This window comes from Lissotriton helveticus, chromosome 7, assembly GCF_964261635.1.
Source record: "Lissotriton helveticus chromosome 7, aLisHel1.1, whole genome shotgun sequence".
Classification (NCBI taxonomy): domain Eukaryota; kingdom Metazoa; phylum Chordata; class Amphibia; order Caudata; family Salamandridae; genus Lissotriton; species Lissotriton helveticus.
The window spans coordinates 1,188,829,607-1,188,851,564 of NC_136068.1; the positions used below are offsets into that span (position 1 = coordinate 1,188,829,607).

Below are 21,958 nucleotides of genomic sequence, written 5' to 3' on the forward strand. Positions count from 1 at the left end.
AAGCCACATATATTCACTGTCGCAACCCTTAATGCCATATTTTGTTAAATATATTCTGTTCTGTTGCAGGTTTTAACACATTACAATTCGCTCTTATGTGTTGTTTTTCCATCTTTGTCAAGTCTTTTCCCGCCCCCCTCTCACCCCCCCTTCCCTCCCCAAACTGCCCCTCCCCTCCTTTGTACAGGCAAATAGGTCAATCCTGACCCATGTGCTGACTGCTAGCATTGTAGCGCCGCCCCCCCTCTCCCTCCCAGTTATACCAAAAGTCTTATACCATTGACCATAATGCATATGCCATAGACAGTGTCCATATTCATCTTCCTCATCTCTCCTTGCGTTGCTCTGTTAACTCTGCGAGGTATTCCCCTGCTTTTATCTCCGAGAAAAACATCATTGTGCGCCCACCCATGATGACCTTCAGCTTTGCCGGGAACAATAGATATGCTTCTGCTCCCTGTTGCTGTAGAGGGGTTATTAACTGTCTTAGTCGCCAACGCCTCTCGACCGTGACATGGCAAAAGTCTGGTCTTGCAAAGAAAGTGGCCCCCACTGCTGTTCTTTTAGAGTCTGGTCTTGCTTTTTCTATCACCTCCTGCCTTGCCAGAAAATTGCCAAAAAATACTAGCATCGCCCTAGGCATATTGTCTTGAGTTCCTCCTTGCCTTTTTTTTATTGTCAGTGGGAATCTGTGGGCTCTTTGTACCTCATCTTCCCATTGCCACCTAGCCTCCGGGAAGGCCCCTTGTAGTAGCCTAATCACATAGCCCCTAGCATCTTGCCCTTCCACTCCTTCCTCCAGTCCCAAAAGTGTTACGTTATTCCGTCTCTGACGGTTTTCGAAGTCCTCGACTTTCCACTGCAGGTCTTCCACTATCTTAGACTGTTCCTTTTTAAATTTATGCCAATCAGTCGCTTCATCCTCCAGTCTTCCCGTCCTTTCCTCTACCTGCTCCACTCTCCCCTCTACTTCCTCATATTTTTTATTCATCTTCCGAATGGAGGCTTGTATTTTTTTTAGTGTCATGCCTGGCTCTGCGGCTCTCTGCCCTAGCCTCTCCCTGGATTTGCTTCAGCATATCAACTAATAGATTCAAGGTGGCGTGATCTCTCGGGTCATCTTCCTCCCTTACACCGTCCTTCTCTTGTGCCCCTTGCGTCTCTTGCAATCCATCTTAAAGGAAACCCGTGGTGGCAGAATAATCCCACATAAGTTTTTTTATTTATTTTTGAATTCAGGCTGCGTTTTATGGCTGACTTTTTCTTCTTTTTTTTTGCGCCTGCTGTATCTGATTCTGTGCTTTCTTCTTCCTCAGATGATAAGTCAGTGGTCACCAACTCATCTCCCTCACTTGTTGAGGTAGAGCCTTCATCAACAGTGTAAAATGTATCCCCTTCGCGCTCTTTCTGTGAGTCTAAGCTCACCATACTCCCCCCAATTTGCTTCTGGTCTTACATTGCTACTAAGCTCAGCCTCCACTTGCAGCAATGCGTCCATCATTAGGGCATTATTTAATCCTTCAATCTCCTTTAGAGTGTGCCCTCCATTACCTTTTGCTCCACAGAGTTTACTTTCCCCCAAGCAGAGAGCTGTACCCTGGGCTGTTGCAGCTGCCGCCTCCGCTGCCTCTGCTGCTCGGTCTGACTCCCCCGGCGATCTAACCACCTCTGTTCTGGGCGTGCGCTCTCCTGTGCGCTCCTCCGGTTGCTCGGCAACCCTGATGCTTCCTTCCGTGAGGGTTTGCTTCGCGCTGCAGCCGGCTGAAGAAACGCCATTGCTCTCTGGCTGTCCCTCAATCTGTGCCTCCATCTGCTCACCGGTCCTTGCAAGCCTCTCAGCGCTGCCTCCGCCGCCATCTCCACCGCCACCATCGCCGCCCATCACCTCCTCCTTCTGTTTCGTCGTGATGGGTGTAAGTGCGGGTCCCGTTTCTGCAACAGCTCCCGAGCCGCCAGGCAGAGCCGCCATGAGACCAGGCCTCCTGATGAACTTCTCGGATAAGGTAGATTGCCTCAGTGCTGCTTCTTTTTCTTTATCTTTGGTTATAGCGCTGCTATTTTTACCGCTCTGTTTATTTTCTGTGCGCTCCGCAGCACCGGCCTGTGCTTTTGCCTCTGCTTTTTTTTCCCTCTCCATTTTTCGCTGTTGTGCTTCTGTGTGGCACTCATTGCGGGGGTAATCTTCTTGCCCGATACCAGAGTTTTTGGGATGGCCCCCGGTCCGGTGCCTTCCTTGGCCGTGCCGCCATTCTGGTTTTCTTCCAGTTAAGGACTCCTGTCCAGCGTTTCTTCTGCGCCTCGCCCCAGAGTCTTAGTGCTGCCCAGTATATTAGCCACATAATCGCCTTGGTTTTCACCGCATAGTTCCTGTCATTGAGTCCAACTCATCATCCTGTTCAGGAGAGGGAGTATAGCGCAACTGCTCTCTACAATGAACTAGCGGCCATCTTGCCCCCCGTAGCCTCTACAATGAACTACTAATCCCCTAGTTTCAGGAGAAAAATCTGGAATTACTATAGTAGACTGTCCTTTAATGCCACCAAGAAAAGGAATGTGGGCCTATGTTTAAGACAAAGCAATTGTACAGTGGGTTCCTCGGCCCAAAGTTCGGGGTTAAACAGAGATGGCAAAGGAAAAGGCTCTCAGGTTTCCGAAATGTCTTTTTCCTCTCTATATCCGTCCCTCTGTGGTTCCAGGAACTGCAACAGAACAGATTCTGTAACCCTTACTGGAGTTCACAGAGCTGGCAACAATCTCATGAGAAAATAAAGAGGGTACTATATTGAATCTAGCAAGGGCACAGAAACCTCTCAGATGATCTAACCTACTGCCAAACGTAATGTCGATGAAATATGCAATTTTATTTTTATGGATAAAATCCTTATATCCAGCACTCAATTTGCTTCTGTCTCCCTCATGAAATGAGGGAGTAAGCACTTGAGTCAGGTGCCTTTATTAGGGGAGATGCCATGTGACTGGAGGATTGTTTGTCTAGGAGACAGACACATACTTTCCTTATTCTTAGATATTACTCTTCCTACTGTCAACTATTGAAAGACGTTGACTCAAAACTGTATATTTCTGTATCAACTAATACTAAAATTTCCCTCTCTACACGACAATATTCCTTTAATTATGGAAGTCATTGCTGCTAGAGGCAAACTCTATATCTGCAGACATTACCCATAAAAACTATATTAGTGAGGAAGAGGGGAATAGAATAAAATGCCCAAATATGAGACTTTATCACCTATCCTAAAAATATGTGAATTCAATTCCTCACTACCACACCACCTATTACATTTAAGAGTAACCAAAGGAACAAATAATCAAGGTCTACTGGGATTCACCTAACCGCTGAGCTTTTATTCTGGCACAGAAGCCATGAAAAATTAATAAATGGGAGAAGAAGAAAAAAAGAAATAAACTGACACCAGACATCTCCTGGACCCGATCTTCACCTCCCTCAACATAAGTCAACAAGCCATCACAGATCACCTGGACAGGCCACGCCCTTGTCAGTTTCGGCATACCCTTCCAACAATACCACAGACCGACCACCACTGAACATGCCTGCCGCAGCTTGAAAAACATCCTAGAAGAACACTGAGCGTAACTTACCTAGACAGTACTAAAGAAGCACTATACATAATGGGTATGCCAGTAAACTCAGTATGCCGATATAGTCTCAAAGTCTGACAGAGTTGGATAAAAGGGCAATTGTATTACCTACTTAAAACTAGGTGTAGATGCACCTCCATAAGGGACGGAGAAGGTTACAAGGGGGAAAAAATGCATCCAAGTGAATGAAAACCCAGCTGATTATATACCTGCACCATGCACAATAAAGTACTTCTTAATGAAATAATAAATCAAGAGATTTGAGGTTTGCAGATGGCAGTTGCTGTTTTTATACGCAATTTAGACAGTTTATGTTTACATAAATAAAACAATAATAGTGCACATATAGCTCAATAAACGCATCACTTCAAATAACCAAACACAAAAGACATTGATGGGGTGTAGTGAAGCATGCAAGCCAATCAATTTAGACATCTGTTTACACAATTAAAACTCTGTTGAAAACACTAGTTTTATATTGATCCGCTGTATGAAAGTATGTTTCTGTTGCAGTAACCCAAACACTTTTTGCCAGATTTCTGATGCACATTGACGGAGTATGTCCTGGCCCTTGCCAATCAGGTACCCATGGCCTGTGTTCTTTCCCTAAACCTGACCAATGTTTTCACAATTGGCACAACTCTGGCCTACCTTTAAGTCCCTTGTAAGGGGCACCTATGGTACCAAGGGTATGGTAGCCAGGAAAAAGCCTCTGAGGGATGCAGCATGTTTTATGCAACCCTCAGCTACCTCTCACCACAAACATGCACCACTGCCATCAGAGCCTGTGTGCTGTGGTGCAGCTAAAAGTGAAGGGTCAACATGGCACACATCCCTGTGTGCCATGTCTGGCGAGCACTGCACAAGGCTTAGGTAAGTCACCCTTATGCAGGGTGCCATATACCCCATGTGAAGACCTATCTGCATGAGCAGACAGGTCCCTATAATATCTAAGGACATTCTTAGATATTATAAGTGCCCTATAAAGCCATCCTGAGTATATGGAAATTAGTCATTACGGGTTTCCTTGCACCAAAATGGTTTTTCTGAATCATGGGATGTTTGGTATAAAAATCTCAGAATAATAAATCTGCACCAATATCAGTGTCAGATTTATTATTCCTTGTACTCAGCAGTACCTTCTACTAGAGGGGGCCCCTGAACCAAACCAACCACTGGTGGGTTCCTGACTGGTGAACACCAGCCTGCCACCAGGAGACCCGTTTCTGGACCCTTGGGTGGGAGCCTTCGCTCCCAGGGACTAAAATCAAAGCCTTTCCTGGGCTGGTGTTCCCACCTCCCCCAAGTCAAGAAGAGCCATCTGTGGCCTGTGAGCTTCAAAAGCCTTGCAGTCTTTGCAAGCGTCCCACAGCCTCTCTTGCTAATCAGGAGCAGTCCCCCTTCTGGTCTAATCCCCTTTTCAGCAGAAGACAGGCGGGAAACTTTAGCAAGCCCAGGATGTGTGCCCACTTCTGCCAACTCCACCGCTAAGGTGAGGGAGGCGAGGTTTAGTCCACTTCTCAGTGCCCGCCATTTTGCTGATCGGGAACTAGAGAAAGCTTTTTAGGTCGAGCTTAGAGCAGTGTATGCGCTGCTTGCTCAACTTTTAGTAAGAGGGTTTTCAAAGTGCTACCCACAAGCTTTTCCTGGCCTCAAGCTTGCGTGCACGCGTGCAGCTGCCATCTGCCTTTCTTATCTCTTTATCGCTTGACATTTGCCAGGCTCGCAGGACAATGGCAGCAGTGCCCGCACGCATAAAAGAACTTCATGCAGGTTGCACTGAACAAAGGCAGCACCAGGCTTTCTCCCCTCACGTCCGAACCAGCATCCGCCATTGTTTGATTCTGGATAGCTTTGCAGAAGCAAGATACGACTTAAACACAATTAACAAGGCACTTCCAGTTCCTTATTAGTTAAACACGCAAAATTATCGGGGGATACGGCAAAACAGGCTAGCTGAAGTGCGCCTACCAAAACTATTGAACGCGAACCGCGAGCTCTCCGTGCCCGTTTCCTTAGTTACAGCTGCTTCTGTTTCCATTTTTTTCCCTTGAAGGAGCTTCTTTGTGTGAGAGGAGAAAATGCTGTTGATAGGAGTACGAATAAACAGCTATCGGGTCTGGGAAGATACACAGATGTGCAGTGACGCCACTTATTTTCTGTTTGTGCTTTGCCCAGGAATAATCATGGTCAACACTTGGCCAGTTATGAATTGTGCCACATCCTTTTTTACCTGCTGTGTATTTCGGCTGCTTGGAAATGCACAGGGAATAATGATACCCCAGTATAACATGCCATTTATTTTTGTAGTTTTATATAGTGTGAACTGGGCCCAGTTGCAGTTGAGCACTTTACGCGAGAGCCAGACCTCAGACATTATTTTATTTGTAAAATAAAATTGTCACGGTGCGATTAAGTGATTTGCCCAGAATCACAGTCAGATGAGCCGTGCCCGGGATTCGAACTTGGTTCCCTAGTTCCAAGGTCTTCTCCCCAAGCCTTGACGACCCATTTTCTTTAGGACATTTTAAGGTTAATATATATTCTTTTTTAAAGTGAATTTTAAACGTATTTAACAAGATTTAAACAATACTGATTTTCCTTCACACTTTGCTGAAACTAGCCCTCCTGTCTCAATTTTATCTTTCATTGGGGTTATTTACAAAGATATGTTACACTTGTGAGTAATTTACATATGTACATTTATTTTAACACTTTTTAGTAACTTTACTACCTTGGGTTTTTCACAAAATGTACTCAAAAGTGTAGACTTACATGTCTACACTGCATGAAAAAGGGTGTGGGGGGGCGTGCCCAAGAAGGCGGCGGAGTAGGACGTGAATCCCAGTCCCTCCGGCGCCGCCTCATACAAAGCTTTGTTTATCGACCTTACCGATGCCCATCCACACTGCTCATGGTGCCCATTGAGGTCCCTGTGCGATCCTGCAGCCAGCGGTGCCGCTATTTTGGCGGTTGGCGACGGCTACCCACACTTACCAGCGCAGGGGCCGAGCGGCAGACCGGCCGCGTGAGAGGCGCCGCGAGTGGAGGTGCCGGCCCTGGGGTCGCAGAGCTGTGCTGAGCGCCTGCCCCGGGCCACGAGTGTCTGCCGGAGGACCCCACGTTGCAGGAGTGCTCCCGTGGTGCAGAACGCGGTGGAGCGCTCCGGGCGGTGCTAGCGGCCTGACGAGGTGAGGAGGAGTACGGCCGGGCCTGGAGGTTGGGGTTCGGTCCGCGGCTCGGCGGACGGAGCGGGCCCGCGCCCCTTGTGGTGCTGGACGGTAACGAGCGTGGCCCCCCCACAGTGACTGCGCATACGACGCTTGGACCTCTGGGCGGCTGGTGACAGGAGTGGGATGCCCCGGGACCGCGGGGGGGGTCTCTGCTCTGGCTGCCCATCTATCGCTGCACCTTAAGCTGGGCCCGGGTTGCGCCTCTGCCGTGGGGATGCCTGCGGGGCTGCCGGGGACAGTCGCTGATTGCGGCGGCTGCTGTGTCACCTCTTCCCTGGGGATGGCGAAGGGCAGCGCCCGGGGCAACGCCTGGTGTCTGTGCTGGGCGATACACGGACTAGGCCTGAAGATCTCTGCGTCCAGCGGGGGGGCGGTCTACGGCAGTGCGAAGTGTCATTCACTGGTGCCCTACGTGTGCAACTTCCAATCTTAGGAGTCTCAGCAAGTGCCCCAGCGGAGCAAGGGTCGGTCGAGCGGCCTGGGGTGCGATCGCAGTTTCGGTCGGATAAGGAACGGAGGAGCGGCCCCCTGGTGAGACTTGGCCGGCGTTTCCCCCCCCCGGCTGCTGTGGCGGCCCAGAGGTGGGCCCGAGGACTGGGGTGGAGCAGGAGCTTCGGTGGTTGTAGCCTGGAGGGGGCCTACCTCCGGAAGACAACTAAGACGCCTCCCCGTGAGTGAGTGTGGAGAGCTCCATATCGGCCCGGGCATCGGCGGGCAAAGCGAGAAGGAGGCTGCGAGGGAACTGCGAAGGCCTAGCTGCACCCCCTTGGAGGGGTCACCTGTGCCTGGTACCACGGCCGGCGGCGATTAGTGCCTGGAGTGCGAGTGTGCTCCCCCCCCCTTGGTGGCTACCTCGTGGGTGCGGCCCGTGCCTATCAGTGATGTTGTGGGGGATTAGTGGCGCGGTCCGTGGGACGGTCGGGAGTGAGCCGGGAGAGCAGAAGGAGATTTCTGGACCCTTGTCCGTGGTCTAAGACCCCATCCAGGGGTGGTCGGTAGTGGGGCTGAGGGCCTGGGGTGCCCCTACTATGGCCACCAACAGGGGCAAGAAAGACAAGGTCCCCAAGGACACACAGCCAAAACGGGGGAGTGGGAGCCCGCGGACGAAAGCAGCACGGGCGGGACAGCAGGACGATGTGGAGGCGCCGGCCACGAAGGCCTTCTTGATGGAGCTCTTTGCCGCCATCAAAGGACATCCTAGAGGTGCGCTCTCAGCTCTCCTCAGACATGCGCGAAATGAGACGAGATGTCGACTCCATTGGAGAATGGGTAGTGACCCTAGAGGAGCACGACGTGGGCACTGCCGACGAGCTATAACACCTCCAACAGGATGTTATCCGATTGAGGGAGCAAAATCTGGACTTGCAGGCACATATGGAGGACCTAGAAAATCGCTCAAGGAGGAACAACATCAGAATCCAGGCAGTGCCTTCTAAAGGTGAGGGTGAGAGTCTCCGTGAATATGTGACTGCGCTGTTCAGACAGATTCTAAATGACGGGGACGACTTCGATCTCCAACTGGACAGGGTGCATAGAGTTGGTCTGCCGAGAGGTGCACAGGCCCCGCCACCAGACATCTTGGTCTGCATCCACGATTTCCAGATAAAGGAACAGATCCTGCGCAAAGCACAAGGCCTCGCCACCATCCAGTGTCGTGGGCATCAACCCGCCCTCTTTCAAGATCTAGCGGCCTCCACACTCATCAACCCCCGCAGCTTCAAGCCAATAATCTCATTTATGAGGGAGCAGGGCATCCCTTACTCTTGGGGGTCATCCCTTCCGCATCATTTTTAAGTTTAAGGGGAAGCTCCTGCAGCTACGCTCCTTAGACGCAGCATTCGAGGCGTTGGGTCTGAAGAAATCGGAGCCTACAACGAGCGCGGCCGGCTCCCCGCACCGACGGCGCAGGCGCTCCAACGAATGGCAGACAGTGGGAAGATCACCACCGATGGGGAAGCCTGACCCCTCTGCAAGCCTCATGGAAAGAGAAGCAGCTGTCTCCTCCGTAGCGCTGGTGACTGTCAACGATCCAGCTCCATGACATTCCTATGAATTGCCAGGTTTGAGTTGAAGGGTGGCGCCGGGAGGGACCGGTGGGAGATGGGACTGTGGTGTTCATCTTCCTCGCTCCCAAGGATGGACAGTGCCCCGCATCAGGGTTGGGTGCGGAACTATGGGTTCTGCCACTTGCTAACTCTACTTCTATTGTTTGGTTGTGGGGGGTTTGAAGGGGAAGTCTCGGGGGGGGGGGGTTTTGGGGTTCGGGGGTGGGGTGTGGGAGGGGGCGTGGCGGGTCATGGTGGCGGCTTTTCATTTTGGGAATTTTTATTTCTGTATGCACTGAAGATGTATGCTTGCACGGTTATCCGCTTAAGGGTACTAGCGGGGCCCTGGTTAGCGGGGTCTCCCCCAGCCTTGATGAGCTTGACGTTTCTCTGTTACGGCTATGGCACCTATCTCAATAGCCACCTGGAACGTCAAGGGCCTCAACTCGCCGCAGAAGCGAATCAAAATATGGAAGTATATCATAGACCATCACCTAGATGTGATTGCCCTTCAGGAAACCCATTTAGCCAGGGCAGACGAATCGCGCCTTAAGCACAAATTATTCCCACTTATTTACCGATCCTCAGCTACCACAAAACACCGAGGGGTGGCCTTGCTATTCCGCGCTGCGCTTCAGTTTCAACCACTGGCGGTCCAGGGGGATAAAGAAGGCCGTTGGATCATGGTAAAAGGGGCTCTGCGAGGAAGGGTCTGCACTTTTGTAGCGCTTTATGCTCCCAACACTGGCCAGACACCCTTTCTCTCCAGCTTATTAGGGAAAATAGCAGATTTTGTAGAAGGCCCCCTTCTCCTTATGGGCGACTTCAATCTTATATGGCAAAAAGACCTGGACAGCACACACAGAGATCAGATGCGGGGACTTTCACAGGGGAGACACAACACTTTCAGGACCTGGGACTCCTAGACACTTGGCGGGCACTTTACCCACAAACACGAGACTTCACATTCTTTTCTCACGTCCATAGAACGTACTCCCGCCTAGATTACATTTATATCAGCCAATCTCTGCGGGGCACTCTCCAGGACGCAAATTTTTTCCCGTTTTCGGTTTCTGATCACAGCCTCTACTCGATTTGCCTGCACTGGCGCGGGACTTTCCCGACTGCCCCCAAATGGTACTTCCCGCCTTCCCTCATACGCGACAAGGAGTCATGTCTTAAGCTACGCACTACCATTTCTAGTTTCTTTGAGACTAACCCCCCAGAGGACACGTCCGAATTTACTAATTGGGATGCTCTGAAAGCGGTGATTCGGGGCGAATGCTTCGCCCTCAATTCCGCTCTAAATAATCAACGCGCGCAGGAGGCACTTGAGACTGAACTTGCTGCTGTGGAGCTCTCCCACAAGGCAGATCCCATGCGACAAAAGCAACGACAGCTTACTGCTCTCAGAGGCAAACTCCGAGCTATCTATTCCAATAGGACGGAACTTACCCTCTTTAAGCTTCGGCAGCTCTTGTACACTCAGGGCAATAAAATAGGCAAACACCTAGTGCGCCAACTAAGGGATAAAAGGGAGAAAGAATATATTGGAGGGATCCTTGACACATCTGGCCAGATCACGCATAGGGATGAAGAGAAGGCTGCTGTGTTAGGTTCCTTTTATGAGGGCCTCTACACAGGGGAATCCCTGAATGGCGACGCCCAACAGGCGTTCCTCGACTCCTTAGAGCTTCCGCAGGTCTCCGAAGAGTGGAATGCCCAGCTTGCAGCCCCCATTACAATTGCGGAAGTCACTTCAGCGATCTCCTTACTAAAAACAAACAAAGCCCCTGGTCCCGACAGCTACACGGCACTCTTTTATAAAACAATTGCCCCTGAGCTTTCTTCGCATCTGGTCTCACTTTTCAATGCGATGACCAACGAAAGCAGGACGACCAACACCATGGCGGAGGCTGTAATCTCCGTCATATCCAAGCCAGGGAAGGACCCGCAGTGCTGCGCCTCCTACAGGCCGATCGCACTGCTCAACCTAGATGCCAAACGTTACTCTTCAATCATCGCCAAAAGGCTGAACGACCTCATGCCGCTTCTCATCCACCCAGACCAGTCAGGTTTTATCAAAGGGAGACAGACACACGACAACACACGACGAATTATACACCTCATAGAAAAAGCCAACAAACTCCATATCCTGGCAATCCTGGTAAGCCTCGACGCAGAGAAAGCCTTCGACCGGGTCAACTGGTCCTTCCTGTTCCGGGCACTGACTGCCTTTGGCTTTTCATCTAAGTTCATCGCCATGTTGCAGGCGAACTACCACGCCCCCATTTCGAGGGTGGTGGTCAATGGGGCATGCTCAGACTCCTTAAAGCATTCCAGGGTGACCCAGCAGGGCTGCCCCCTCTCCCCACTACTCTTCGCCCTTAGCATCGAACCCTTGGCGATGGCTGTGCGGCAGAACCCAGACATTAAAGGCATTCAGTTCACTGGCGACCCTCATAAAATGTCCCTTTTTGCCAACGACATCCTTCTATCCGTTACGGAACCAGAGAGCTCCCTACCAAGCCTCCACATGGAACTAACCCGGTTTGAATTGCTGTCAGGCTTTAAGGTAAACTCTGGGAAATCCTTTATTCTTAACCTCTCCCTCCCTTCGGAGCGAGCTACACAACTTCGCTCATCGACTCTGCACGCTTGGGCCTCCAAATCGCTCCAATATCTAGGAGTGTCCCTGACCCAGACGCTACAGGGGCTCTTTAAAACCAATTCCCCCCCCCCCCACTAGCTCAAATTCAGGCAGATCTGACGAAGTGGAAACCGCTCTTCCTTTACTGGCTGGGCCGTGTCCATGCAATAAAAATGACACTCCTGCCTAAACTCCTCTACCTTTTCCAGGCTCTACCCATTAGCTTGGACTCTGATTTTTTCCAGAAACTCAAAACCATGATTTTACACTTCATCTGGCAAGGCGGACGAGCGCGCTTTTCCTTTTCCCATCTCTGTCGCCCTCGCACGGAGGGTGGGGTAGGTCTGCCGGACGTCCAGATGTATTATAAAGCGGCCCAACTACGGGTACTGGTCGAGTGGTCCCAGAGGGATTCGGAGAAACATTGGCTCCACATGGATCGAAGCCTTACGGGCCGGACTATATGGGACCTGGCCTGGCGCCCTCGCAGAGATAGACCCCCGAACACATACCTGAGCACGCCTACGCACACTACACTAAAGGTATGGGACACAGTCTCAGGCGACGATAGGTGGACTACCTTCCCCTCTCCATACACACCAGTTCACCACACGTCCTCTTTCCCTCCCGCTCTCCATGAGGGGCCCTTCGACTCCTGGAAACAGGGCAGCTGTCTAGCGCTGGTTCGCCTGTTCCGGGATGGCGAACCTCTCACTTTCAAAGAATGCCAGGACGAATTTCACCTACCAGATACAGAAGCCTACCATTATACACAACTCATGCACTGGGTACTTCACACCCAAGTCAGGGAAGCAGCCACACGCCCCTCGACCAAATTTGAAGCGTTTCTCGCTAAATCCTCGTCAATGTGGGGAGTGATCTCCTTTATTTACGCCCTGTTGCTTAAAACCATTACCTCTCCGAGGCCCAGATGTATGGGAATGTGGGAAGACCTTCTGCAACGCCCCATTTCCGAGGAGGAGTGGGCAGATACTAATCGCTTCAATCACTCTGTTGCGCTTAGAGAGGCCCACCTCAAAACTATGATGGACTGGTATCTCCATCACTCCAAACTCCGGCGAATCTTCCCCAACACCTCAGATAGATGCTGGAGGGGGTGTGGCCAGCTAGGTGATTTTCGACACATATGGTGGGACTGTCCCTCTATTAGACCTTATTGGAAGGAGAACTTAGCGCACATAAAGGAGATGTTAGGTTATCCTATTCCTACTGACATGGCGGGGATTCTTCTGGGGCTGCATGACCCGTCTCTACTGCACCAAACTCAGGCAGACAAAATGATAATGTGGCTGTGCATTGGAGCGGCCAAGGTTACCTTGGCGGCAGCTTGGAAAAAGAAGGGAGGCCCCAGCTACCTCCCTCTGGCATGCCCGCCTTTGGCAACTCCTGAGCCTAGAGCGGATTGCGGACATCATCAGAGATGATTTTAAAAACGTTGAATTCAGATGGGGACCACTAGTTGCTTTCTTTTACCGGGGACTCCCGTCGGCGGTTTGTCCCCCCCAACCATTAGGGCTTTACACCTTTTCCAAATCTGAGTGGCGACCCAACGCCGCTATTCTAACCCATCTTAGTTATGTTCGGTTTCCTCTTATTCCTTATTAGCTGCCATATGTTTTTGCCGCTGCCGCCACCATGAGGGGAGGGGGTGGGTGGGAGTTATGGGTGGGGATTTGTTTTCTTATTCTAAATGCAATGCTTGCCTCCTGTTGAGGCAATTCAGTTGAAGCCAGCTTACCGTGCATCGTATAGCAGCCCCAACTGGTGCTCCAACTAGGATGACGTCCTGCCAATTTATGAGACTAGGCTCCATGTGGAGGGGCTCCCCCGCTGTTCAAGCAACCGTGATCCTTCAATGTCTGACAACCTGCAGCGGGGGGCCCTCCCTTCCCGACGTCTGGTTGTGGCTACCTCTAGATGCCAACCCTGATTGTCCTGCCGTCAGTTTGCATGCATACCCCCCCACGAAAGATCTTTGGTTCTGGCAATGATTGTCAATTCTTTGTGTATTCTTGTATACCTCAATACAAATATTTTTGACCAAAAAAAAAAAAAAAGTGTGGAGCCTAACTTACAAGTCTAAGTTACTACTAAAAAAACAAGCATTTGCAATGCAATAGGTCTGGCATTTGCGAAATTTTGAGCTATTGGCATTGTAAATAACAATGCCTTTAATTTATGTGTTTGAAAAAACTGCAATAATAAAAGGCATTGTCCTTTACAATACCAATAGGTCAAAGTTTTGAAAATGCAAGACTTATTGCATTGCAAGTGCTTTTTTCTATCCGTTTCCTGCCCCGTGCATTTTCTGCCACTATTTTTTTTCCTGCTTGCAGTACTTTTTGTAAATGGATAAAGTACTGAAATAAACAAGCATTGGCATAGCCAATAGGTCTCGCTTTTGTGACCTTATAAGTATTTAGTCATGCAGCACAATATCTTTGGTGCAACAACAACTGTTGCATAGCTAAACACTTATAAGGTCCCAAAGGCGAGACCTATTGGCTATGCCAATACTAGTTATCATAAGTGATTGTCAATCATATAAGGCATGCCAGAAAAAAAACTCTTGACCCTTCCACTTTACCTAGATTGTCACTACTGCGTTGGCCTTGTAGATCCATCGGGTTCATTCCCCTTAACAACTTATTGCCCCCAATTGCTTCTCGCTTCCTCCGCAAGTACCCTGACCCTCGTGACGTTTATTTGGAAAGCCTTGACTCACGCATGTGGCCCTTTTTTCCATGCATGCCTTGGCCGCATTGATTGACTCAACCCTCGGCGGGCACACCACCAGTAAATTTTGCACCCTCGTTGGGCTTGTTTCACCTGCAAGCACCCCAGCAGCGCAGGCACAATTCACCCACGCCTACCCTTAAGGTGCTCACGTTGGATCACCGGTTCGAATTAACTCAGTTTTGATAAAAAATCTATAAAAAAACATTGTGCTGAGGCAAGGAAACATCTGTTGGTTATTCACAGTTCTGAGAGCAGCAGAAAGTTCTATAAAAAAAAGATAACTGATTATTAGATTGTCGCGTTTGAAAGCTTTAAAACTTTGAAACCTAATGGGATCATACTAGTAATGTCTACACCTAATAGCAAGTTATTAACCAAGTACATTTCTCTAGAATGCAAAAATTAGATACCTCGGCAAAGAGAGAAAGTTAACAGTGAAACACTGGGAAGAGGAGGCAAGTAAAAGTGGTCATAAGACTTAATAACTGTGCAGACATCACCAATTCTATATACAGGTGTAGGTAATAACTCCTGCCTGTGACGACTCCAAAGGCGCTAGCTAATTAGACCTACCGACAATCTGCAACACGCACAATATACTGACAGCACCTTCAAACATCACAGAGAGGTGACTCACCCTCGAGGAACTTCCACTTTTGCAATCTCCCGGTCTCATCATTAGTACGACATAAGCAGTGACTCACACAGCCAAGGCAGACTAAAAGCAGGCAACTGTCACTTCAACGAATAGCGCAGTTCCTCTTGAACCTTCCATCGACTTCCCTCGTATGAGTCATGTTAATTTTATAATAAAAATACGCTTTTATATAACACTGTTATCAGTCCCCAAACATAAAAAATCGCAATTAAGAACACGAAGACTGCCGGACTAACAACGCTAACTCATCGTTAATTCGTTTTCTGAAAGTTTACTTGTGGTCGGACCGAGCGATAAACTCCTAGAGCGAAATACATAACATATGACAATGTTATTGCACTTTAAAACTAATGCGTTACCACATTTGATCATGCATTCCTTTAGTTCTACGTTTGCACTTTGTTGATGGACTGGTGTATTACAAATACAAAGAAAGCTTGCTATGCAAAACTACTCGATTTTCTAAAGTTGTCCAAGGCGTATCTCAACATACGACACTGCAACATATAAAGAAGACACATGCGAGTAAACACAGACCTGCGTTATGTTAGACAATTTTATTTAGTACACCATCAGAAAGATGGGTTAACATGAATGAAAAAAAATGCTTGGCACTACCCACCTTTCTCTTCCGTTCCCATGTCGGACTTCATGAATACAGCTGCTACGCTCAGAAGACAGACAATTAAAATATAAATAGTTCAGGAGAATACAGAGAACATTCTGCAATTGTGCAATGAATCAGACAGAATACAAGGAAGCTTCCGCCCTTCCAAGAAGTCGGTCCTGGCATTTAAACACAAGCCTAGTTTCATTGGTTACCAACTGAAAGAAACTTTGCTTCCGGATTTTAACGTCGTGACATCATACTAGGTGAAAGCGTTGGGAGGTGCTATTTTGAGAGAGAAAATTCGCGGCCATCTTTAAAAGTTTCGCGGTTCCATCTTGACCATCTCCGCTCGTACAAAATGTACCGTATAGTAATATTTATGTAGTACTTAATTAGTCAAGAATTTTGGAAAAATTGTGAATACTTTAATGTTCGGTTATATCAAATTAGGTGTTAACGCGTGAAGAAGAACATTTGTTATTCTTCTTAATTGAGAGCTAACCGATGAGTCACTATATATTTTGGGATACATTTACTTCAAGTCGATTTTGAGTTTATAATTTAACTCTCAGAAATCCTTGTGACTTAACGGTATTATATAGTGTGACGGAACTGTTTTATATTTTTCTCCACGTAGGCGCATCCTTAGTACTTCACGGGAACCGTTATCAAGATAAGGCCTCTGTTAAAAGTAATTTCCCCGAGCACAAACTATTAACTCTTGAGAAAAAATCATGATTTCTATTAATCTGATAAATGTATAAAATAAACACATTTAAATACTTTTCTCAAGGTGAGAGAAAAAGAAAAGTGGTATTTGCGGATAAACTTTATAAGTAATACAGGGTGTGCGGTTTCTCCAAGATGGCGTCCTTATTCACCGGATCTGTAGGTCTCTCCCCCCCCCCCAGTGTAATTGCAGTTTTTAATTATAATTTTTTTTGATGGACTATTCGATTTAAAACTTGTTTGGGGATAAGAACAACGTGTTTTATCTAAATAAAGTATATTAATCACAGTGCTATGATTTTAAACAATTTTGCAGTCAATTATCAGACTCGTCGTCATGGAAAAAGACGCTTCACTCCTTTTTTTTTTTTTTACTAGTGCCCCTGCGCGTCGGAAAATAGTCCGAATGTCTCGCTTTCAATGCCAATGGCAAAGAGCTGTGGTGCAGGAAAGGGAGGGGTCGGATGAACAGGCAGAGCAGTTTTATGTAATGCTTTAGGCTGCTGGCTTGAGTTGCATAATGGCTAAACGGCACATGCTATTCCGAGCTGTAACTGTGTATTGTAGCTTTTAGTGTATCAGAAAATGGGAGTACACCGTATGGTAAAATTGGTATCAAACTGAAGACCACACATGAAAGGCCCTTTCGCTTTACGTGTGATATATTATTATATTCTATACGAACGCGAGACCTTAGTGCTACGCTGAACTAGTGACATATATAAGTAAAATATATTTAAATTGTATCAGCATTTCAGATGTTTTATTTCAGCTCTGCCAAGTGTACCGGCTCCTTGCGTGATGTGCTGTTCTTCCCCTGGATGTTTCTTTTAATATTGAGACTTGTGGTCTTACCTATTTCATTATAAACAGGAGTACAAGTCACAGAACTCGAAAGAACCGCAATTGGAGCAGCACATCACCTAAGAACCTGGGAAACGTGACATGTATTATTTATATAATGGTAGAGTTAATAAACAGTTACTAACAGTGCTGTGCCTTGCTTTAGAGCCACTTTCCTCTGGACAGTAGACAATCCTGTTAGGGTGTCTAATGCAGTGGATCGTTTGCATGCATGTGATCAAGGGGCATATGTAGGAAGCTGCTTGCGATTCGCAAATGACGTTTGCGAATCGCAAACGGCGTTTTGGTATGTAGGTGCCACATAGAAAAATTAGGAATCGCAAACATTGCGATTCCTTATTTTGCTCAAGCATTTAAGGAATCGCAATTTTGCGATTCCTTAAATGCTATGTAGGGGTGCCTTTTAAATTGCGATTTAGTCTTAAGGAATCACAAAATACCACCTGATCCAAGTAGATGGTATTTTGCAATTTCCTGTCAAAATGCATTTTTTTTTATTTATTCAAAGTGCCATGTGGCACACAGACATGCCCTTAGGGCATGCATGTGCGCCACATGTACTTTGAGGCACATTCCAGGGGTGCAACAGGTGTCCTTTGGACACCCTGGCACCCTGGCACCCTTGGAATTGCGATTCTCAAATTGCGATTTTCTCATAGAAAATCGCAATTTGAGAATGTATCCCCATTCATTCCTATGTGCCTCTTGGCCCATAGGAATGAATGGGACACTCATTCCTTAATTGCGATTCGCAATTTGCGAATCGCAATTAAGGAATTTTAGAGATTCGCGAAAAATGTGCGAATTATTACCTACATTCCATTTTGCAATTCTCAAATAGCGATTCCTTAAAAATCGCTATTTGAGAATCGCAAAATGGAAATTACCTACATATGCCACCAAGAGATTAAAGGGGCTGCAAGTCTAAGCGAAATATAATATCTGCCTTTCAAACTATAAAAGGCAAAGGCTGACTTTTAAATTGGTGCTCTTAGGGTAATGTATCCGGGGACAGGAGTTCTTAAGTGTAGACCAATGATGGCCCTTAAAATTTTGAACAGGTGTAGCACCGAGGTTGGGATTCTACAGCACCTGGTGCTTGGACATTCAAAACCTTTTCAAAGAGTTTGGCACCTGTGTGCCTGTCTTGAGCATAGCTACATAGGCTGTGGTTGGACCTAGGCTAGTAGGTAATGGCTACATCTTAGTATGTGGAAAACTCAAGGGCAATAAAAATCACACATCTCCGAATGCCATCAGCAGGACTTTTAGGATGCTAACATAGAATATCACTAAAGTGAGAATGGCGCCAGACCACATATTCATCTGCCAATAAATGTGTCTCATTGAGTGAAGCACTGGCTCCAGAGTTTGGTCTATAACCTACATATCACTCATGCCTTAAATGTACAAGTTCTGGGATAGACAAAAGCTTCTACTAGTTAACCCTGTTGAACTTGTTCTGTGAGAAAAGGAAGATTGCACGTGTTGCCTCCTGTGAGATAAGGAAGCTTGCTTTGCTATTGTCAATTTGCTCTTGTTCTGTGAGAAAGTAAAGCTTGCACTTCTGCTGCTCAAATTGTACCTGCCTTATGATGTAAAAAGCTTGTGTTAATGGTACTCTAGCTATAACTGTCCTTGGGAAGCTTGCAATATTTCTGCCCTATGTGTAGCTGTTGCATGAAGAGGGGTGTTTTCACTGCTTTTGATCCATCTTATAAAAACAGAGGATATTTTGAATAATATTGCATAACACACCTAGCCTAGTCAGAATTTTGTGTTGGATCTAGAAGAGAAAATAGTGGCAGACCTGTGATCCGGAGAGACTGGTTTCAATCACAGCTTCTCAGCTTGACCAGACTTGGTTACCCTGGCCAGTTACTTTTTTCCCCTCTGCCTCCTTCTCCGTGATCATCATATTTGACACCTTAAAATAATTCAGTTCATGATGCATACTGTACAACAATCTCGACTGTGTCTGGTTAAACGTTGCTCCAACTACAAAAATAAAGGTTTACAAAGGGGATACAAGACAAGTGACTCGAGACCAATAACATTTTCACAGCAAAGGCAACTTAGTGTAGTGAAATAAACTAAGGTCCTAGAGTGAAACAATATAAAAGACACCTTTTATGTGTATGTTTATGGCTTAGTCATAAAAAAAGTGGCAGTCAGTGGCACTTGCAGGTCAGGAGGCCCAGGATGAGCTAAGAGCTGTTTACCTCAGCCTCCACTGTGCGGTTTTTCCAGATAGGAGGCAGCACAGACAGAGCACTAGAGAATTATGGGACCCAGCTATAGTGTAGTACCCAGTCTGAGTACCCACCAATGCCTACGCCACATACAGAGCTTCGTATTATACGTCATTATTCGTCTGCGTGTAACTGCAAACTCAAAATTCCAAACCAGCCTTCATTGCATTCTGCTGTAACACTTATGTCTATTGAGTCCATCAGGAGACAAAAGGGTTTTGTCATTGCTAACTCGCAAGACACTACATCTCCCCCTCTGTAAAATAAAAAATATTTTTTAAACAAAATATATATATGTACAATCAAATCTCTTCAATCAATATTTTTGGCGCTTTAATTGTTCAAAAGGGGGCGGTGATGAACGGAGCATCTGAACCAATCAAACACTCACACCCAGTCAACAGATCTGGGTTTAATCCATCACCGATCTTTATCCCACTCTGCCACCCCAGTTCAGACATGGCCATATGCAAATCAGTCTGACCCTGTGCCTCATGGGAACAGTCCAGCCCAGACGTGGGTCCCGTGCTCACTAAGCCACTGGAGTCAAGCTATCCTGGCTGAGGACGGCTGATAGCCAGAAACCGGTCCTAGGATGCTTGATTCAGTTCCAGGGAAGACATGGCTTGGCAGTTTGGGCTGCACTGTTCCCATGAGTCACAGGGCCAAGACTGATTTGCATATGGCCATGTCTGAACTGGGGTGGCTTGGTCAGCAAAATAACGATGGATTAAACCCAGATCTTTGACTGGGGGTGAATGTTTTGCCATTGTGCAACATTCTGTCCATCATCTTGTGTGTTTTGCTTTAATTGTTCAACCTGATCTTGTCAATGGAAACTGGCAACTGTCACCATCAATGTCCAGGATCTGTTTTGATGGTGGAGAGGCAACAGCAGTCACTGGTGCTTCAAAACCACCAGTCTCTCCTTCAACATGTAGATCTGATGAACGATCAGTTAAACGCCGAAAGTGAGAAGAGTCTCTAGTAATAGACTTCCCAGGGTGCTAGACAGTCACCATGTGTCCCTTAGTACACAACTTCTTCAAAAGGTTCTGCATCAATGGGGCATCAGATTTTCTTTATCGCTTCTGGCGTGCAAGCACTCAATCTCCTTTTTAAAGACTATGTTTTTTTGCATGACGTCTTTTGTCAGCATACACTTTAATTTTTTGTTTATGAACCAAGTCCTTCTCACAAGTTACGTTCTCATATTTCTCTCTCTGATTGCTCCACTGAGGTATCTTGGTTGTCACTTCTCTCCTGAACACCAATGTCCAAGGACTTTCACTTGTGGTCAAGTGAGGTGTTGAATGATAAGCTCTTATGGTAGAATTCAACACAGTTTTTAAAAAAAAATCTTTTTATTAACAAACTAAAATAAAAGCATCAGGTGACCACCAATATTATTGCAATAATCACATGTACGTTACGAAACATCACAATATACAATTAGGATTTTCTTAGGGATCATGGAGACTCCAACGCTACAGCATCTTCGTGTACGGTCGGAGGAGTACAGATATCTCCTCTGTAGCTATTCCAAGCGCCCCAAATTTTTCCCCACTTCCCGGGACAACCCCTAGCCACATATACCGACCTCTTTGTAAACATGCACCAGTCTAGATCTTCCATCCATTTCCCAATTTGAGGCACTTGACTGGCACCCCACAACTGTGCGATGTTACGCTTAGCAATCATACATGCCAGGGTCCCCCATTGCTTCCCATGTGCTGTAAGGTCAGAAGGCTCCCAAACATTCAAGATACAGCGTCGAGTCTCCAACAGTACCTCCACTCCCAGCACCTCTCTAAACTTTTCATGGATCTTAACCCAATAGCGTAGTATTTCAATACAGTGCCATAAAACATGCATGAACGTTCCGGTCTCACCACATCCTCTCTGACACATCCCGTCCTCCGCCAGGCCCATCCGCACCAATCGAGGTCCTGTTATGTAAGATCGGTGCAGTATTTTCCATTGCACCAGCCGCAGTCTCATTTGGATAGCCTCCGTTTTAGGGGAAGACACAACTCTCTCCAATCTTCATCATCTAGGACTAGGCCGTCTGCACTCCACTGCTCTCTGAGTGCAACCAACGGATCCTCCATGTGGTTAATCAGTTTTCTGTAGATCAATGAAATAGTTTTAGTGGGGAGATGCCCGTCCAGCACCCGATCCTCTAATGGGGAAGCCTCCGGAGGCACAGTGCCCCGGGGAATATTTGCCGGCAGGGCATGCCTCATCTGAAGGTACCTATATCTCTCGCTCTCATGTAGCTGGTGGCTTTCCTGCAGGGCTTCAAACGTAAGGATCCCATCCTTCCCCCACACATCTTTAATCCGTGAGATCCCAATGAGGTCCCATCGGTCAAATCCCTTCGTTTTCCACAAACTACCCAAGACCTCCGAACTCCATAGCAGAGTACCCAAGGTAATCCTCCCATCTCACTTGAGATGCCGGTTAGCCACATGCCTCACACAAACCGCATGTGCTGTTGGTCCAATAAGGGAGACCCTGCCTAGGCTAGCACAGA

At 47.4% G+C, this 21,958-nt stretch overlaps 1 protein-coding gene across 1 annotated transcript in view; it reads right to left on the bottom strand.

The window, feature by feature from the left end:
* Window positions 1-15,812, bottom strand: part of CEP95 (centrosomal protein 95) — a 754,590-nt gene extending 738,778 nt beyond the window's left edge. Inside the window, exon 1 of the mRNA XM_078654338.1 lies at window positions 15,590-15,812. Coding sequence (XP_078510464.1) covers window positions 15,590-15,620 — 31 coding nt within the window. The 5' untranslated portion in view covers window positions 15,621-15,812. The remainder of the gene's footprint in view (window positions 1-15,589) is intronic.
* Window positions 15,813-21,958: the final 6,146 nt, after the last annotated feature.